The 20,922-nt window shown below is 31.0% G+C and overlaps 2 protein-coding genes across 8 annotated transcripts in view; one reads left to right on the top strand and one right to left on the bottom strand.

Annotated features, from left to right (window-relative positions):
• Positions 1–1,589, top strand: part of cactin (cactin, spliceosome C complex subunit) — a 64,640-nt gene extending 63,051 nt beyond the window's left edge. The window contains 4 exon segments of the mRNA XM_076481084.1: positions 765–815; positions 1,076–1,138; positions 1,388–1,447; positions 1,449–1,589. Of these exon segments, the coding sequence (XP_076337199.1) occupies positions 765–815; positions 1,076–1,138; positions 1,388–1,447; positions 1,449–1,526 (252 nt within the window). The 3' untranslated portion in view covers positions 1,527–1,589.
• lin (protein lines homolog) overlaps positions 809–20,922 on the bottom strand; it is a 47,664-nt gene continuing 27,550 nt past the window's right edge. For all 7 annotated transcript variants that reach the window (XM_076481141.1, XM_076481149.1, XM_076481125.1 and 4 more), the window contains 5 exons: positions 16,264–16,544; positions 6,101–6,252; positions 3,811–3,911; positions 3,163–3,355; positions 809–2,265 (listed from right to left, as the gene is read on the bottom strand). In XM_076481141.1, coding sequence (XP_076337256.1) covers positions 1,581–2,265; positions 3,163–3,355; positions 3,811–3,911; positions 6,101–6,252; positions 16,264–16,544 — 1,412 coding nt within the window. In that variant the 3' untranslated portion in view covers positions 809–1,580. The remainder of the gene's footprint in view (positions 2,266–3,162; positions 3,356–3,810; positions 3,912–6,100; positions 6,253–16,263; positions 16,545–20,922) is intronic.

The raw sequence follows: 20,922 nt of genomic DNA, 5'->3' as shown, positions 1-20,922 counted from the left end.
AATATACTTTAAATTAATAAAGATTTAAGACCCATTAATTTATTACTCTTTGTAACCCTAAGTGCAGTGACCTATAACAGCGTAGCATTCAACAGTTCACAGTAGGTGCATGTTTTAAAGGATTTAGCAGGGATGTAAAAGCAATATGAAAATTGACCAATGGTCAAAAGTAGTTTTATTTTCTACAGAAATATCACCTTGCACTCTGATGTCAACAGTTCTTAAACATGTTTGAGCATAATGGACTAGTACATTTTATTACAGTTCACTGCATTCCTTCTACAGTACAGGGTCAGTCCAAGAGGCACGTGTACTTTATGAGACTATGTTGAAGTGTTTTGGTTTTCACTGCCACACGTTTGCATTCTTAATGTGGAAAAGCCTTCTGTTTTGCTTATCAGTAATAATATATTTGTAAATTATTTAAAAACCAAAATGATATTTTCTATATTCTGTAAATGATATACCTTAAAAAGAATCATTAACATGTAAAAATATTGAACATGTGGTGAATCATTGGGAAACATCAATTAATAGCAATAATGAACAACACTAGTAATTATTAATATAACAGCAAGGGGTAAATTGAAGAAGTTTTGAAAGACCCAATCAATGTTAAAGAGTTTTAAGTTTGAAAGGTAGGTGTTATCTACAATGTATTATCCATAAAGTGAATGAATTAGGCAGAAAAACTATCTAAAGCTACCTATAAAGGTAGCAAGAATTCAATTTAATTTTAAGGTTTTGGTTTTTCTCTCTCTTAGATATTTTATCCTGATTTGGTTGACAAGAATCATACACCAGAATATTTTGTGGTAAGTTTATTTTTAATTCATTTTCATCAGTATAACAAAGTAAAAATGATTTTATACACATCGGTTAATGTTCCAACTTCAATAGAGGCAGTAAACACTGATGTATTCAATGATAAAAACATAACGGTCTTCTCAGAGAATTAAAGATGTAATTAAAATTGTTTTCTAAAAGTTACTGCAATTGTAACATCTTTTAAACATATAGAGCAATGAAATTCTGTATCAAGTGTTAAAGTGCTTATTTTGTATATTTATTTCAGACACCATGTTCAGATAACAAAGACTTTGGAATCCTCCGGTTTCATGCAGGACCACCTTACGAGGTATGAAAAATTTTTCTTGCAAATTTCCCCGGTGTCTCACATTAAGTAGAGAACCTAATCCAAGTGGCAGACACAGAACAGCTTTGGGCTAAAATAAACTCAATATTTAAATCTGCCCAACTAGGTTATAGTTTTAAAATTGCCACAACACATCCAAGATTTTACTTGTCCTTTTAGTATTTTCATGTAATTCACTCATCTTGATTTTGTGAAACAGAAATTAAAATTTTTTACTACTTGTATTTTTAGGACATTGCATTCAAAATTGTCAACAGAGAATGGGAATACTCCTATAAGAGGGGATTTCGATGCCAGTTTCACAATAACATCTTCCAGCTGTGGTTTCACTTCAAACGCTATAGATACAGAAGGTGAAGGCCTAGTGTAAAAGTTGTGATTTTGTGTAAAGACTTGTATTTTGTATCATAATTAATAAATAGTTTTACCCAGATTCATATTTATTTTCACATTTTTGTAAGAGCTTAACAAGTGGTTTTGGATTATAAGGAAAAATATTTTTTACACAAAGTCTTTCTATACTTAGTCGAAGCCTGATTAGCACTGCAAAGATTAAGTCTAACTTGTTATTAGATACCTCAGTGCTGTCACTAACTTTATCTTCATTGTTATAATGCACAGCTTGTTTACTCTTTGTTTCAGTTTTCTCACTTTCTTGAGTAACTCCCCGAGTTTGCATGTTGTCGTTCTCAGTCAGACCTACAAACATTGTCTTAGGGTTTGATTGGGAAGGTATTTCATCTAGCACACTTGGTGGCATACTCGTTTGTGACACTGGGGCTTTGGTTACAGGAGTGATCAAATGCAAATTTCTTATGGCATCACATTTCTCAGGTAAATGTAACCTCTGGTTGTGAATAGGTTCCTTGTCCTCTGACCTATCACAACTTGTTTCCTCTTCCTGGCACATACATACAAAATACTCCCACTCTTGATTCATGACTTTCAAGTAAGTAACAATGTAAGTCAACATGCATGTTTCATTTGAGATTAAGAAATCAATCAGTGGTTTATGATCATAACCCAACATTCCCACAAACGTCAGAAATGTTCTGTGGGGATTCACGGCATTTAAGATATCATTTTTCTCTTTTCTTGGTGGTTGTAACCTAACAGAATACACAAAATAAATAATACATTTTCCATACAATATGTAATACCAATCTACGCAATGATGATGTCTGCTAAACATGAGTAAAAAGTGTTTTTAATGATTATGTAATCAAGTTGGTTAGAATACAGCAGAGCTCTTAGACATCATTTTTAAGTTATTTACATTGTTATGGAATCATAAAATTTATTTATTTATACTAAATGGTTTTGAGCAATAGCAAAATTATAATTCATTTTGAAAAATGTACAGCTAAATTATATATATGGTTGCATTAAAATTCAACCTTTTAATTTATAAGGATTTTGTAATGTATCTCTGCTAAATAACAGGATCCTACTTTGTAATATCTAATCTTTTTACCATGGGAGTAGCCATTATTTTTAAATAAAACCTAACAATTGGGAATTAATAGCAAAAACTAGTATATTAATATGTACTAAGTGTACATCAGTCTTTGTTTTCAAAATGAGGTTTTAAAGTATCTAAACAAAACCTGCTGAACATGACAACTTTGTTATTGGTTTGTCATACCTAGTTTTTTAAACATTTCTACAAACCTAATCCTGAGTCATTACCCCGGGTTCTTACCCATCATGAATCTGTTGAGTTTACAAGCACATAAAAGTGACAAAATGAAAGCTATGTTTCTTTCATCGTCTTCAGTTAGTTTGTTGGGATAAATTTTACCTAAATACATGAAGCCCTGGCTTTTCTATACATTTTTATCCATTGGTATTCAGCTGATTTGTTTCTTATCTTAAAAAAAAATATTTATTGTTCAGTATTCTTCCAAGTACCTCTCAGCATATAATACATCCTTGCTGAAAAACTGCATGTTAGTATCCATGGTTATTTTTAATACATGTAATCTTAATGAGAAAAACAAACTCACTTCTTTCCTTTGCAATTAATATATAACTTCAAGGACAACAACATGACTTCAAACAGTTGATCATCTTGGTCTAGAAACAGAGGAATCAACCATTCAGCAAGATTCATTCTTCCTGTGGAACTTGCAATAATCTCTTGACATTGCAATGCAGCCCACTTCTCAAGTGAAATAAACAGTTTCTCAGCTTGTTCTCCTGCAAGTCAACAGAATAAAGAATTAGTAGAGCATCTCCAACTAACACCTACTGACTGTGTAAAATACCTGACAAGAACCTATGGAATTTATGAGGAATATTTCCTGGCGAGAAAAAATTGTGTCAGAGAAATATTTTTGAAATCAATGACAGAAGTGTACAAACACATTAAATTAATTGTCCAGCTGCAGATTTCATTAAAAAATTAATTCAGCTGTTTTTTTGAGTAACTATTTTTCTTTTAAAATGCATGTCAAAAATTACAAGGCAAGGCTTGGGTTTCAATAAAACAAAATATTAAGCAATATGAACATAATTTGCAGCAAAGGTGATTTTAGGTGAGAAATAAAATTCATTGGTGAATGAAATTTGTCTATTTACAGTAAAATTCATATCAAAGCTAATTATCATACCGACTTAACAACAAGGCCTTACAAACGTGGCTATATACTTACTGGAGGTGTAAACAAGCAAACAGCAGCACTTCAAAACAAAGATGATGACTTTTCGTGTCAACACAGTTGATGCACCAGAAGGTTCAATTTCTCTGCCATCTCTACAAGAAAATTTTAACTTACTTCTCATGTAGGCACTATCTGGTAACAAGGAACATAGAAGTTCCAACTATTTGGAAAATGTAAACTTACAGAACTTGCATTATGTTAATCACAAATTCATAAGAAAAATATGCATTTTTGTAGAATTACATTTACAGAAGATCTTGAAAAGTCTTTTCTTCAGTTTTAATTGTTTAGTTATATTCCTATAATCTCTCAGTATTGTTAAAATTGAGATTAAATATCTACATATCCAAAAATGTTACAAAAATACACAGGCTTTCATAGGGTGTCCTAATTTTTTCACACGACTATAGATTGGTCAAAGTGCATGTCACAATCTTTTATAGAGTTGCATTCCAAATGTAATTAACCTGATTTGTTATCATTGCATATAAATAGACTTGGCATCAAAATGTAGTAGGTAAATCAAATTTTAAATTCTTCTCTAATTTATTTACCACACCTCCCTGATGTATGGATTTTAGCATAAATTACTCATTAAAATAGAAATAATACTATGGCAAAATCTAATTTTTATAGTCTTCAATCTTATTTGTTTACAGAGTCACAAACTAGAAAATTAGAACCATATATTCTCTTATGTTTCATACTATTTTATTTATAACCAACAGAAAGCCAAAATTTTAATCTATGAAATGACATATGATTTTTAGTAACATATACTATATATATTATTTCATATGCAGTTGGTAAGTTTCTCTTGTGGAGGTCAGATCAACAAACTTAAAGGAAAAAGGCCATGTCATCATGTTTATTGACTTGCATTCAAAATTTTATTTAACTACTATTTTATGAATTTATACCAATAAGTTTGGTATCATACTGTAGATTTAATTCAAATGTTAGTATTTTATGTAAATACATTGTTTTAGTTAATTTCTTAATTTAAAAGAAAATATTAGAAGACCTCACCTAAATACCATTTTTTGTGAGTCACATTATGTTGGATGTAGTACTGGTTCAAATTAGATATTTATGATACCAAAATACTAAGTCTATAGTTTCATATGAATTAGAGACTCAAATTATCAATACTGACAAGCTACAATATAAAATAAGAACTTTGTATCTTTTCTATAATATGAGATATTGCTTGTGTACTGAATCAAACACAGTTGTCCTGATCACCTCTTTCTATTTTTGGAAATGGTCTCACATATATATATATATATATATATATAAAGAACAAGAGGCAATTACTATACCTGTTTTTCATCTGTATTCTCTGTCATTAACAAACTTAAATGTATAAATTAGAACCTTATTGAGCTAGATGAAGTTAGATAAAGAGATATAATAATGATACAAGTTTTTCATGTGGTCTTTCAGCTTAGCTTGTGCATTATGTAATTTAATACAGGAACATTAGTTTCAAATCCATCCAGTGATTTACAACTTATGTATGGTAGGATTATTAGTTAGCTACAGTTCAAATGGCAATACAACAATAAAATTAAGTAAAAACAGATGTATACTCTTATGTGCTTTAAGATATTTAGGATAAACAAATTCAGTTTCCTGATATAACTTACATTCATTCTATTAAGAAAAAAAAGGTAATATAGAATTTGTTAATAGTGGTTATGATGTCTTCAGTTTCCTGATATAACTTACATTCATTATATTAAGAAAAAAAAGGTAATATGGAATTTGTTAATAGTGGTTATGATGTCGGTCAAATCAACCTAACATGTTTAAGAGTTAGGTTAGAGAAAATAACAGAAAAAATATGAAATTTAACTAAAAAAAACTTAAATATTTTATATTTATTTAAAAGATTTTAGAGACTATGCAAATAAAATTTGAAATTATTTGTAATCTTAATAAGAAAGTTACTTTACACTTGAAACATTCACCACTCTGACATATATTTACAGAAAAATCTTTAGTAAAATTACTTAATTAAAAAAATCAGATATTTGAAGCAATAAAAGACTTGTAATGTTTCATGAAAATTCATATACTAAATTAAAAGTTACAATATGGAAACTGATGGTTAATTTGTCATTACATTGTTGGTCACATTGAGTTGTCTGGTATGGAATGAAGCTGCTGTAGGAATAGGTTCAGGTCACAAAGTATTGCATATCTGATATAAACACATATTAAGTCTAGTTTTGTATGTGTGTGCTAACAATCCTTTACAGAATGAACATTACAGTACCTTGTTGGTTGGATCACTGTTCCTCCAAAACCTGTAAATTTTGGTGCTGGTGGTAATTTCTCTAACCAGTTACAAGTTGCCATTTCTGAAACAATTTCTTCCACAGATAAATTCTTGATAGAATCAGCCTGAATGCTCTCCATGGAAATAACCTAACATATTAAGTAATTTAAAAATTTTAACAACAAATATATTAACATCTCTTCTGTCATATACTGAAATGATTTACAAAAATAATAACATTTTCCAATATAATACATTATTTTCAATTATTGAAATAGTGGTTACTGATATATTTATTTAAAATTAAAGGCAACTGTAAAACATTTAGTATAAATATTTAGCTAACATAAGACATGTAATTTATTTTGGATAATCCAGTTATATTTAAACATTATTTAGCATAATCAATTGCACAATATTAATTCAAAATAACACTGAATGATTGTCATGATTTAGTTTTATGGATTTAATTTGCATTTCATTTTTAATACATATGATGTGACTGTGTATTCACTTACAGACATAAATACAGTGTTATTGTGTGTTAATTATTAATGTAGTATTTTAGTTACAGTTAGGGTTATTGTGAGTTGAGCTGTAAGTATAAACACAGAACTACCAGTTGATTAATTTCAGATTTGAAGTGAATTAGAGAATTAACTAAACTAAGTTACAAAGTATCAACTCTAAAACAGGAACTAACCTAACAGTAAGATCAGACTTAGTGTTAAACCACCTGGTGACTGACCACTTGGGTTCAACATTAGTGTGGATGTATGTCTGGAATATGGAATTAACAGCCAACAAAAGTAGAGAGGGCACTTTGTCACAGAGGGTAGAAACATCATAGAGAAACCTAATTTCCAGTAACAAGCAGGAATAAGTTGATGTAAAGTCCTATGCCAAGAGACATCTCAACAATGGAATGGTATATTTATGTCTTATTAGTCATTGTACATAACTCTCAATAATGACAGCCATATTCTAATAAGCTACTGACCAATCATCACTCACCTCTCTTGTTAGAACAGACAGGGCTAAAAATATGAGTTATAAACAGGAAATTGTTTATGTATTACTAAAAACAAGAATGTATTAAGATCTAGATTCAGATAAGCACCTCAAAGAGTATCAAATCTCATGCACTGAATAGGGGATTTGGACTGACCAGTAAGAAAATTAAACTTGAACACTGACCTAGTAAATGACACATAATGACAAGTTACTGCAATATTAGAGGGATCTGAGGAAACACATATTTCCTCAAGAACCTCTTTGAATTTTATGACATCATAATCCTTTGAGAGAATAAACTCTCAGATCTTCAGGAGTTCACTCCTCACTCTTACTGTGTTTAACTTTATATCACATGCTGGGACAGCCATTGCAGTCTGACATAATCAGCAACATCTGCTATGAACACTAAGACACCTCTTAGTGAAACAATCACCATTACATCCTACAATCCATGAAGACAGCTCACCAGAAGTCACCTAAAATATCTAAATCATTAGTATGTACATAAAAGGCAACACAGAACATGAAGCTGATGAGCAGAGATTCCAGTAGAACAACACTCTTGAACATCTAGCCATAAAATACTTCAACAGTAGACACCAACCTGGGATGCAGATGAAAATAGTAATAGAAAATAGTAGTGAATGTTTAAATTCTGCTCTCAACTGTACATACAACAAAAATCATTTCTAAACTCAGATGTACCAAGAATTTCTGAGCACCAAAGCAACAGACTCTCCTGTGTAAACCTTGGGCTTGCTAACTACACCCCAAGTATCATTTCTACATACCATAGGGGACATAATATCAACAGTAATCACCTCATGAATGACATGCATATGAATACAAAGTGATATAAAACAACCTACAAATATATATAGAAATGTCAAACTTCCTGGCAGTGCTTGTATCCTTAAGCATCTTTCCACCACAAAATGATGTCAAGACAACAACTTCTTCTACAAAAAGAGTACCCCATGCCAGTGAACTTGATAAAACTGAAGAGTATACAATCAATTCCAGGCAGAGATAATGCAGATATGGTATGACCTAGCCCAAGCAAGGACTATATAAAATAGAACCTATTCACTATACAGTTGATCAGCTTTCAACGTGCAATAGAAATATATGAAATAAAATGAACTGTTCATCAAAGCCAATCTCACAAGCACTTCCTTCTGCTCCTTCCATAAACTTATAGCTACGATAGGAACCAAACACATGGTGATTTTAGCCATTCACAAAAGCCATGGTACTCCACTCTGTACAGATGTATACCAAGGTATGGCTACAGTAATTTGTTAGTGTAAGTGATAAGTGCTAACAGTCTGTTAGATACAACAGATATAAGGAGTGGGTTTAATTTAAGTTAGCAGTGAAGTTATTCAATTTGTTTGTACAACCTGTAGGTTAGAGGAGAAACTGGAGACTTTTAAATAAGATAGATGTGATGAAAAAAAAGTATGAATTGCAGGAGGTGGGAAGCAGAATTTAGAGAGAAAATTGAGGTTTTGCATGCAAATAATACAGAGGTTAGTGATGATTTTTTCGAAATTGAGAGCAGTAATAATATAACTAATGGTATTAGGTTTAGTTATAAAGAGCAGATTCTGGTAACAAAGAGATTTCAGTCTTTGGGTTGTGCAGATGATTTAAATTTACTGATGACATAAAAATTTTGGGTGTTGTTGGCTGTGAGGAGGATGCTACTGCCTTAAAGATGGATTTAGTTATTTGGTAGTTGGGTGAATATATGGCACATGACTTTCAGTTATAATAGAAATGTAGTAAAATATGTGAGTTATCATAATTTCATTTATAAGTATAATTTTGATGGAAATAACCTTAACAGTATGATGGGAGAAAATTATCTTGGTGTGCTGGTTGATCAGTCTCTTATACATCCAAGCAATGTGCTGTTGCTAGTGGCAGGACCAGTAGGATTTTAGGTTGTATCAAAAATATTGAATACAGGTCTAAAGAGGAAATTAATGTCACTACATAAGTCATTGGTTATGCCACATTTGGAGTACTGTAGTCAGTTTTAGGATCCTTATTTCAGGTAGGGCATTGAGTTATTGGAAAGGATTCAGATGAGGGCTACTAGAATAATACCTTGGATGAAAATGTTATTATATGAGGGTAGGTTAAGATCACTGAACTTGTTTTCTCTTGAAGAAAGGAAAGTTAGAAGGAACCTGACTGAGGTCTTTAACCCTCCTGCTATGAACTCAGTTGATATGACCCCTAGATGATTACCATAAAAGCTTCCATACTATAACTTTAAATATGTTTGTGTACCTTCACAAAAGGTACAAACTTTCAATGAGCATAACAAATAATTTGTATAAGAAAGATCAGTTTTTAGCTACTTAAATTTACTAAAAATTTGTACACTGCTCCAAACACAAAGTGATTTTCATGTTAAGATCAAAATACATTTATCCACTTGAAAATTGTTGTTTTATTTGAGTAATCTCATAAACCTCCAAAATAAATTTGAAACATTTTTTCAGTACAACTTTTTATTTCTTTTTTCTATCCTCAATATACGCACATTTGGTCACCTTGACCAACCACATAACCTCCATAAAAAATATTAAATCTAATTTACCCTTCTTTCCTTCTACAATGACTACAAGTAATAACAAAAATTACAGTTTTCTCCTAAACAATGTAAAAGCTCATAACAATATACAATTATTTGTACTTAACAAAATGTCCCCTCACAGACTGCAGTAATAGTTCTTAAAGTTTCAGAAAAACCAAAGCACCCAGATATGTAGTCTATCACCACATTGAAATTTTGCTGTCCAGGAATATAGCATGAAAATTTTTTATTGATATCAGTGTTAGAATTATAACAGCTATGAGTATCAATAAATCCTAACACTTTTGTCTGTAGTACTTCACTTTTAGAAACAAATACTGTCATGTCTGATAGTGACAGATCAATACAGTTACCAAAATGCTACAACTTTCAGTTTTGTCCCACTATACAAAGAAAGATGCAATGTTCTTTGTGAAAATACTCAATGTATAGTTCTCCATAAAAGCCTTCACATTTGAACAATGTTTTTCAATTTATATGTGCAATTTTTCACCCATTTTGCACAGACAACTACTTTGTTACAAGTGGCACAACACTCCTTATAGATTCATTCTTGGTTTTCTCTGGTCTAACTATTTTCTATGAAACATACTTTCCATAATGAAAGAGAATACAGCATCAAAGCTGGCAATTCATAAAAACAGACTTAGATACAATAACATTTATAATTGGTTTTCCTTATTTGATATTGTCTTTACCCTGAAGAACTAATACTAAAAAAAATCACATTAGCAAAATGTTAGAATAAATTACATTTCTGTAAAACTATGCAAGATTTGAAGTACCACTCTCACATAGACAACTAATTCTTAGTGGCTGACTGACCAAACATTAGAATGACTTGTTTATATATATAGAACATAATGCTATTTTATGATAGAAATTTTAAAATACTGTTATTGAATAATTTTCAAGTGATTTTATTGAAATGCAAGGATTTTTTTTAAAATAATCACAAAACTTAAGAATTTCTCAGGCTTTGAGCAAACTCTGTAAAAGCCCTGTTACATTACACAAATCAGCATCACAGAGCACTAACAGTACTTATAATAAAATTATTCATCAATATCTTGTAGTATAAAGACCATGATGGACATTCACCCACCATAACAGCCACATATTGTTCCTACACCACAGACAGCAATAAGTGGTTGGGCATTCCTTAGTCTCAGGGCAACTCTTTCATTACAGGTATGCTTTTCTGCATACATCCCAACCTTCTTCACAGAGTTGCATTCAAAATTTAATTATAGAAATTTATCACTGTATATGAATAAACTTGATCAAAATGTAGTAAATCAAATTTTAATATTATGTAATTTAAAGTTCTTAATTTCATATGGAGATATTTATAAAATTCCTCAATCTACCATGGTATGAGAATTGTGAAATTTGCTCTTTAGGTTTTCTCTTTTTTTCTAAGTTTATTTATCACCTTACTTTAACTTCTCATTATAATATAGTTATTACTCAGGCAAACAAAAATTTGTTTATAGCTTTCAGAAATATTTATAGTATATTCTCATGATGGCTGGTATGGGTATTAAAACTTTTACAAAATAAAATACAGAACAATGTTTCAACCTTCTTAGGTCATCTTCAGGTTAATGTTAATCTGAAGACGACCTAAGAAGGTCAAACCATTGTTATGTACTTTATTTTGATTAAAGTTTTAATACCCACACTATACATCTTGAGAATACATTTTTATTTCACGTGGGTTTCTTGCCATCATGGAATGTTCACTGTCCTAAACTAGAAAATCAGACCCACTTGCCTGTTGCATCCTCTTTTCACAAATTGCTAGTAATTGTTTCTGACATTTAATACCAGGTTATTTATATCCAATAGAAAGCCAAAGTTTTGATCTACCAAATGGCGTATTATATTTTCTGAATTGTATACACAGAACTGTATATTTCACTTGGACAGTTCAAACTTTATTCCATGGGAAATACATCACAGAACGTAACTGAATTTTTAACAGCTCTTACTACACAGTTAGAAAGCCAGAAAAATTATAATAGGTACAAGATATTTTTCGCTTTTGACTCATTATTACTTTGTGTTTTTAAATGTATTACTTAGTGTAGTAGTAGTAGTACCATCAGTATATAAAAGTAGGCTTAAGTCTCATCGACAGCCAACAACAATGAAAAAAACACAGATAAGTAACTGTATTTCTTGTTCTCCATGTGTATTTTTTAATTTATTATTATAAAAATAATTAAAATATAAAAACTAGAAACTGATTAGGTTAAATTAGGTAAGATAATGCAAGAAAAAATTCCTTTTGTGGTATGCTTGCAAACAGCTCTTGCATAACATAATTTGACACAGTAATATGAAATGGCATTTACTGAATGATTTTCAAGTTGTGTGGTGGGATAATTAGTTCAACATATTTCAAATGTCAATAAAATTAGGTATAAATTGATGTAATCTGTTATAAGCTTCAAGCTATTTAACATAAACAATTGTCTTTTTTTTTGTTACAATTTACAATCATCCTACAAAGAAAAAAGTGTAATTTACATGTACTTCCAAATGTTTTATAGTGGTTATGTGAGAGGTCAAATTGACCAACCTCATACACAGAGAAAATAACCTATAAAGTAAATTAAATTATTCAAAATATGTTTTTAATGTTTATGTAAAAGGTTTTTGAGACTACACAAATTAAATTTCCTTATTCTATGATTTTCACATTTCATGACCTTTAAACTATGCTTTCATACACATGTAACTTTATTGAATAAAACTATAGGTAAACTAATGGTATTCATAATAGTATACAGAGAATTAAACAGTTTTAAGCATTCAGCATACAAGAGTTTTACAAGTTGAAAAAAAGAAACTCCCAAAAAAGAACAATAAATCTCTTACTAACGAAGAAATAGCTAAAAGAAGCTTGTAGTAGTCTATTAAATGAACCAAAGCTGTATAATTGTAAAGTAAAAGGAAAGTTGTAATAAAGGCAAACTCAGCTAAATATCTACAAGTGTCTGAATGCATGCTCACAAATTAATAAGCAAATGGTTTTGAACAAAACGTAAATGCACTTGATCTAAATAAGTAGAGACAGCCCTTAGAAATTGCATTTAGTGTAATTGTTTTTCTAAGGAAATTGCATGTGGGTCAAGTGTTGTTTGTGTGAAATAGTTTGCAAATAAAAAACCTGAATTTGAAATCAAAGCAAGTATGCAATATGGACTCCTCAGACAAAGACCTTAATGTGTAGCATTTCATATATCTGATATGAGATATATAGCATTTGATAGAGATATTTGCAAGAAAACTCCCAGACAGTCAAATGTATGCATATTATTTATAAAGATGCTTTTAATTTCAGCTAATTACTTGTATGTTGATTAAATCATTTCACATTACTTTGCACATTAATCAAATTTTATTTATTACGTAAAGCAAGAAATGAAGACACATATTTCTTAACAATGACACAAAATTAACTTAAACAAAAAATTGCTATGGAACATACAAACATAAATCCTATGAACAATTACATTTTGTAGTATGTTTACACACAAACCAGAATATGTTCCTGCATAAATTATAAGAAATAAAAAAGGATATTGGAATTAATATAAAAGAAAACCTTTATACCGATACTAATTAATAACCTAACATCCAACTCCAATGCCCCCTATAATCCAGTACCCATTTACACACTCTTCCCTAAGACATATGTCCAGCAGCAGTCAATTGCAAACTCTCTTTATTAACCTGAAGATGACATAGGAGGGTTGAAACATTGTTCTCTGCTTATAATTTAAAGTGTTAATACCCCTACCAGCCATTCTGAGATACATTTTTATTTCAAATGGGTTTATCGTCATCAAGAAGTAAATATATACTTTTCATCCATCAGCAGAGTCTTCTTCAAAAACAAAAGGTAATACTACATTAATACACAAAGGAACTGTGTCAGTATCAAATCCTGAATGTGTACATGACATAAAATCAACATTGAGCACAGTAAATGAAGGGAAGAAGGTTCTTGTTTGTTTTTTGATAATCAGATCAAATGATATGGACTATAATACACAAGAACTGAAGTTATTTAGCACAATCTTCTCATTAGTAACTATAAGCTGTGTTTTATCTTCGTTTCTGCTTCTCAAAGTCTTGCAAACAATAAATGTATTTCATAGTGTGATCAAATTTTGATTGGATAAAATTAATGGCACAAGTCAACCAAATAATATGCAAGGTATAACCTCAATAAATATTCTTATTGGAACTTATTGTTTCAAGTTGAAATGCTAAATAAATAAAAATATATTAATATGAACAAGTTCCCACTGAAAGCAACATTAATTTTCACTAGCCAGCACAATATTAAAAAAAACAACAACAATACATATAACACTCAATTTCTAGCAGTCCACTATCCAAATGTTTTCCTATACTATCTCCATTACTCAAAACTGCTAATTTTAGCTGACAGAAAATTGGGTTTGTTAAAATACAATATATGATTACAAAACTGCTTAACCTTTCACATTGCTGTAATCAGTCAGATGTTAAAGCAAACATTTTAAGTTATTCAGTGATGTTGAGAAAACCCACTTGTAGTGAAAAATATATATGTAAAAACAGCTCATTTGGGTTGTGAAAATACATAGCATGGGCATTCTCCAAATATGTAACATCAGCCAGCTCATTCATCAAAGACTTAATTTCAAGTCTAATCTAAATCAACTTAATCATAAAGCCTTAATGTCCAGTTTCAATGTTAAATACCTCTTTACAGAAGTTCCAACCACTGAAGCCTGCAAGATTGCCTTAGAACTCTATATCCGAGACCCTAACCCATCTATAGACATTCCCAGCAACCAATTAGCAACCCTCATAGAATTCACCACGATGAAGGCAAACTTCATGTTCAACAACCACAACAATATACAAACAAATGACCTAAGCATGGGCAACCCAGTATCACCAGTTCTAGCCAATATTTTATGACACAAATTGAAATGCAAGCAATTAACACAGCATTACATCCACCACTATACTGGTACAGATATGTAGATGACACGGTTGCGGGATTCAAATCTACAGAACACACCCTTAATTTTTTCAATCACATTAACTCTATACATCCCAACATTAACTTCACATGTGAACAGGAAGAAAGCAATCAAATATCATTTCTGAACCTCAAAATTACAAGAACCGATGCACAATTTAAAACAGAAATTCACCGAAAAATCACCCATACTGGACTATACATTCCTTGGGACTCAGCACATGAAACAAAACAAAAACTCAACATACTAAGAAACCAAATAAACACAGCCATAAAAATATGCTCACCAGATAAAACTAACGACAAATTAGACAAAATAAAACAATACTTCATCAACATCAATAAGTTTCCTCCACAAACGGTAGAATACATTATATGCACACACCAAGACAAAAAGCAAAATCAACTAACAGAAGTTAATGTACCCAACGATTTAAAAAATCACAAAACCATATACTGCTGCATATCATATATTCCCGACATCAGCAGAAAAATAACCAACATTTGGCAAAAACTAGTAACAAAATATGACATTCCAGTTAATACCAAATTTATTCAAATATCAGGCACAAAACTAAGGTATATACTGTGAAAAAACTACACTGAAAAACACCACACCAACATTATTTATAAAATACAATGTGATAATTGCCACGACTTCTATATTGGAGAAACAAGTAGAAAAATGGAAACCAGATTCAAAGAACATAAAAAGTCACCTTCAAATGTTTTTGAACACTGCAAATCAAATAACACAACATAACCATAGAAAACACTCAAATACTAAATAAAGAAACAAATATAAACAAACACAAGATTACAGAAACCTTACTTATACAACAACTCAAGCCCAAAATAAACCAATACAAAGGAAAACCTTTATACCTATATTAAAAAATATAACCCAACATCTAAGCATGCCCTCTACATTCCTACACTCAGTTACACAACCAATTTCAAACATGTGGTCAGCATCCAGTCAGTTACCTCTTTCTTTCTTTGTGAACCTGACGATGACCAAAGAAAGTCGAAACGTTGTTCGCTCCACTACGTAAAATATTTTCTCAACCCAAACGAACCATTTTTATATATATATTTTAAGTTATTAAAATTATAATTTTTTCAGATTAAAATTTTGTACATTTCATGCTCTAACCTGTTATCATGAATTAAATTTGATAACAACTCATTCTACATATACATAACCTACATATAATAACTCATCCTCTAATTGTCAAACATGTAAAGGTTGCATTGAACACAAAGTTAATTAACCTACATATACATGAATAGACTTGTTAAAACTATCTACATACAGGGTTTTGTGATATGTGATTAATTACTTTCATGACAATAATGGGAATGGGTAAAAATACCAATTTTCATGTGTAAATTAATGACAATGTTAGACTTCACATAAATGATAAAGGAAAAAATACCTACTAAAACTGGATGCAATGTAATGAAAACTATGTGCATTACCTCATTTAGAACATCTAGACACATTCTGCAGATAAGTGTAGTAGTCTGAGTTGTTGTAATTAACAGCAGACTTCTGACATCTGACATCAAAGGAAACTGTTTCAGAAATGACACAGAATTTCTGTCTTGCCTACATGTTTGTAATATGCACTGCCAAAGTTGTAAAAAAGTCTCAAGCAATTGTTCACAGCTTACTTTTCCGGAAAAGATAGAGTGGAGACACCTCGTTTTCAAAACACTCCAGTGTTCAGTTATTATAGTTAGGCACTCTCTTTTTAGTTCTGTAATAAATTCCACAAATTATATTTCATATTTTCAATATTAATGATGTAGTTTCTTTTAATTGTGTTCAATGCATAAAATATTCCATCAAGCAAATAATTTGTTTGCAATCATCTTACAATAACAGCTGTATGTGAAGAACAAAAACTCATAAATACACACCTGAAAAACATTTAAATAAATTTCATTTATATAAAGCTGCAGCAATACATTAAGAGAAACAACAGTAAATAAAAGTTTACATTTTTTTAACTAAAATGAATTTCAAAACAGGTATTGAAATTCTGAAAACACAGAACTTTAGGTTCTGAACATGCACAAAATTATCAGCACTCTCAACTCTTCCTCGGAGCTCTACTCTCCATCAGTGATACAGATTTCACAGTTGTTATCCTGACAGAAAAGGTGGGAGGGAATGTTTTTCAAAGACAAGTACATGTTTAAAATTCATTTTAATGTTTTTAGTTTAAATCAAGTAAACGCTGAAATACTATAGTCAGAATACCCACACTGAGATGACTGCAATAACTCGAAGGAGTCATTACAACCACTGGACTCATTGAAAGTAATAATCTAAACCATGACAAATCAAAGATACAAACAAACTGAGACTGACTACAATCCAGAGTAGAGTAAAAATCAATGAACTGGCTTTATGGGAAAATTAAGTGAAGCAGACCAAGTCTCTGAAAAAAAAAATTCTTCTTAGGAGGGTGTGAGGCTTTTTGGTGAAAAGTATATGAGCTATCTATGCCAAACAATCTGTTAATGTGGAAGGATGGATTAAAAGAGAAATATATGAAAAAACGTAGAAAATGAAAAGAATAGAATATAAACATGTTAGACTGTGAAAGAGAAAGGTTAGAAAATCACAAAAATAATAAAGGCCAGTGGCTTGTAAAAAACTAAACACACAATCAATCTGGAGAGTTTCATCGTTGCCAATGTCACTGTCAATGTCAAAGCCACGTCACAAAGGTTAAAAGGTGGGCTATTGCAACTGGAGAATCATAACAGAAGGTCACTCCATTGTAATAAGTAATGAAACTGTAGCTAATGCAGAGCTTAGATAGGACAACTACCAACATTTAATTCCTACAGATATTAGAGAATCAAACAACAACAGGTTTTTATCATTGCCCTGTAGGTTGTCGTCCACTCTAGTAAAAATAAACAGATCTATGGCAGTAAAAGAATGACTAGAGATGTGAAAATATCTGTATGATCTAGCAATGAACAAAGATTGTGATCCAAGGGAATACACTCCACAAAATGACGTCATTCATCAATACCAGCATCACCAAAGAATGGATTACATCCATCAGTCTCCATGTACCGTGTCAATGCAAGTTATGTAATCTTAGGTAAGCAAGACTGGAAGGTGAATATAATAAAAAATAATAAATATACATGTTCATGTATGACATTATGAGACTCAAGATACTTAGACTAATCATTTGTATTTTTGTTATAATGTGTAATCATTCTAGCATTAAAAAACATAATTTGTATTTATTTTCTCTTTTTTTTTTTATGAAGATTACAAGGCTGGTCAAGTTAAAAACCCCACATAGTTAGGGTGTAAAAAATAATGAAATATAGTCTTCCTGAAAACAAATGTTTGAGATGTATTTAGGTTTCACAATTTGACACAACCTGAAATTGAGTTAAATGATAATTTAAATGTAGAAGTTAATTGGATGTTGATTTATATCAAATTTATGATGCTTGCCAACAAGATTGATACACACAAGTTTTTTTTTCTTAATACAAATATATTTTAATATAGAAATAATAGTTATTCCTAATAATGATTTATGCACAAACGTTTCACAGAAGTACAAAGAACATTGAGTCTTCTATGTGATCCAGAGTTTCCTTGATATCTTATAAAGGGTTCCTGATGAGCAAATTAAGTTCTAGCTGATATACATACAATTCACTTAACATGGAGCTAGCTAACTCTCTGCTGATCACAGAAGTTTTACACAGCTGAAGTTATATAATGTCTTCATAAAAATACTAACATTTAATGTTAATCCTTTACAATTTAAATGGTTTGTAACATTCAAAATCTATAAATGTTCCTGGTCAAATATATGAAGCTCCTGATTAATACATGTTAATTACAGTTATAGCTTCTGAAGTTTATAGTACACCAACTGTAACGAACCAATAATACATACTGTCTCTTGATACATCATATTGGTTAATTTTTATAAGCATGAGGTGAGTTTCTAGAAATTTTAGCTTGCACAACTATAATAATAATACACTGGTGCTTTTGTACATATATATATTGTTGATTCCTACACTCAAGGATCTTCTACAATTTTAGTGAAAAAGCAAGAATTTTTCATAAAAAGTTAACAGTGTAAGTCAGTGTACACCTTTAAATATAAATGAAACTTAAATAAACATTGATATTAAAATGGATATAGGATAGTAAATATGCCACAACAGAAATTAAAAAAGATATGTCTAACGAGAGTGATAAATAGCTATGGAAAAGAATGAAAAGAATGAGTTGACATTCAACCAAAATGGGAAATTAAACAGACCCATCACACATAGGACTCGACAAGAGTGTCATGATATAAAAATCTGTTCAGAGATTATTGATCAAGTTATTTTGTGAGTGAATATTTCATGATTTTTTTTTGTTATAATAAGAGTTAAAAGCAGAGAATTGTTGGAAGTTGTATTTATAATTCATTAATACTGAGACTATCCACTATCACGTGCAATGCACTTACGCCAATAGTAGAGATTTCTAGAAGGCAGGTGGACAATTAAGTAATAAATATATCAATAGTGTGAAAACAACAGAAACAACAGACAGATAAGAACAAAAAAAGAGTAAAATTATGGCCAAGGAAATGTTTGGTGTAAAAAGAACTAGCAAAGAAATAATAAGTCTAACATTTAATAGATTAGAGTAAGAATAACAGTAGAAAATGGTATAAGAAGAATAACTTATTTCATTGAAGAATGGTTCTAAAGTAACTGAATCAGTCTGAGTGCACTCTCACAAAAGGAACAGAGAATTAAGCATGGTTCTAAAGTAACTGAATCAGTCTGAGTGCACTTTGACTAAAGGAACAGAGAATGAAGCATGGTTCTAAAGTAACTGAATCAGTCTGAGTGCACTTTGATAGAAGGAACAGAGAATTAAGCATGATTCTGAAATAACTGAATCAGTCTGAGTGCACTCTGACAAAAGGAACAGAGAATTAAGCATGGTTCTAAAGTAACTGAATCAGTATGAGTGCACTTTGACTAAAGGAACAGAGAATGAAGCATAGTTCTAAAGTAACTGAATCAGTATGAGTGCACTTTGACTAAAGGAACAGAGAATGAAGCATAGTTCTAAAGTAACTGAATCAGTCTGAGTGCACTCTGACAAAAGGAACAGAGAATTAAGCATGGTTCTAAAGTAACTGAATCAGTCTGAGTGCACTTTGACAAAAGGAACAGAGAATTAAGCATGATTCTGAAATAACTGAATCAGTCTGAGTGCACTTTGACAAAAGGAACAGAGAATGAAGCATAGTTCTAAAGTAACTGAATCAGTCTGAGTGCACTCTGACAAAAGGAACAGAGAATTAAGCATGGTTCTAAAGTAACTGAATCAGTCTGAGTGCACTTTGACTAAAGGAACAGAGAATGAAGCATAGTTCTAAAGTAACTGAATCAGTCTGAGTGCACTCTCACAAAAGGAACAGAGAATTAAGCATGGTTCTAAAGTAACTGAATCAGTCTGAGTGCACTTTGACTAAAGGAACAGAGAATGAAGCATGGTTCTAAAGTAACTGAATCAGTCTGAGTGCACTTTGATAGAAGGAACAGAGAATTAAGCATGATTCTGAAATAACTGAATCAGTCTGAGTGCACTCTGACAAAAGGAACAGAGAATTAAGCATGGTTCTAAAGTAACTGAATCAGTATGAGTGCACTTTGACTAAAGGAACAGAGAATGAAGCATAGTTCTAAAGTAACAGAATAAGTATGAGTGCACTTTGACTAAAGGAACAGAGAATGAAGCATAGTTCTAAAGTAACTGAATCAGTCTGAGTGCACTCTGACAAAAGGAACAGAGAATTAAGCATGGTTCTAAAGTAACTGAATCAGTCTGAGTGCACTTTGACAACAGAAACAGAGAATTAAGCATGATTCTGAAATAACTGAATCAGTCTGAGTGCACTTTGACAAAAGGAACAGAGAATGAAGCATGGTTCTAAAGTAACTGAATCAGTCTGAGTGCACTTTGACAAAAGGAACAGAGAATGAAGCATGGTTCTAAAGTAACTGAATCAGTCTGAGTGCACTTTGACAAAAGGAACAGAGAATGAAGCATGGTTCTAAAGTAACTGAATC

This window comes from Tachypleus tridentatus, chromosome 2 (assembly GCF_004210375.1).
Source record: "Tachypleus tridentatus isolate NWPU-2018 chromosome 2, ASM421037v1, whole genome shotgun sequence".
Taxonomy (NCBI): Eukaryota; Metazoa; Arthropoda; class Merostomata; order Xiphosura; family Limulidae; genus Tachypleus; species Tachypleus tridentatus.
Note: the sequence above shows the minus strand (reverse complement) of the source record. Positions and strands in the feature narration are given on the sequence as shown.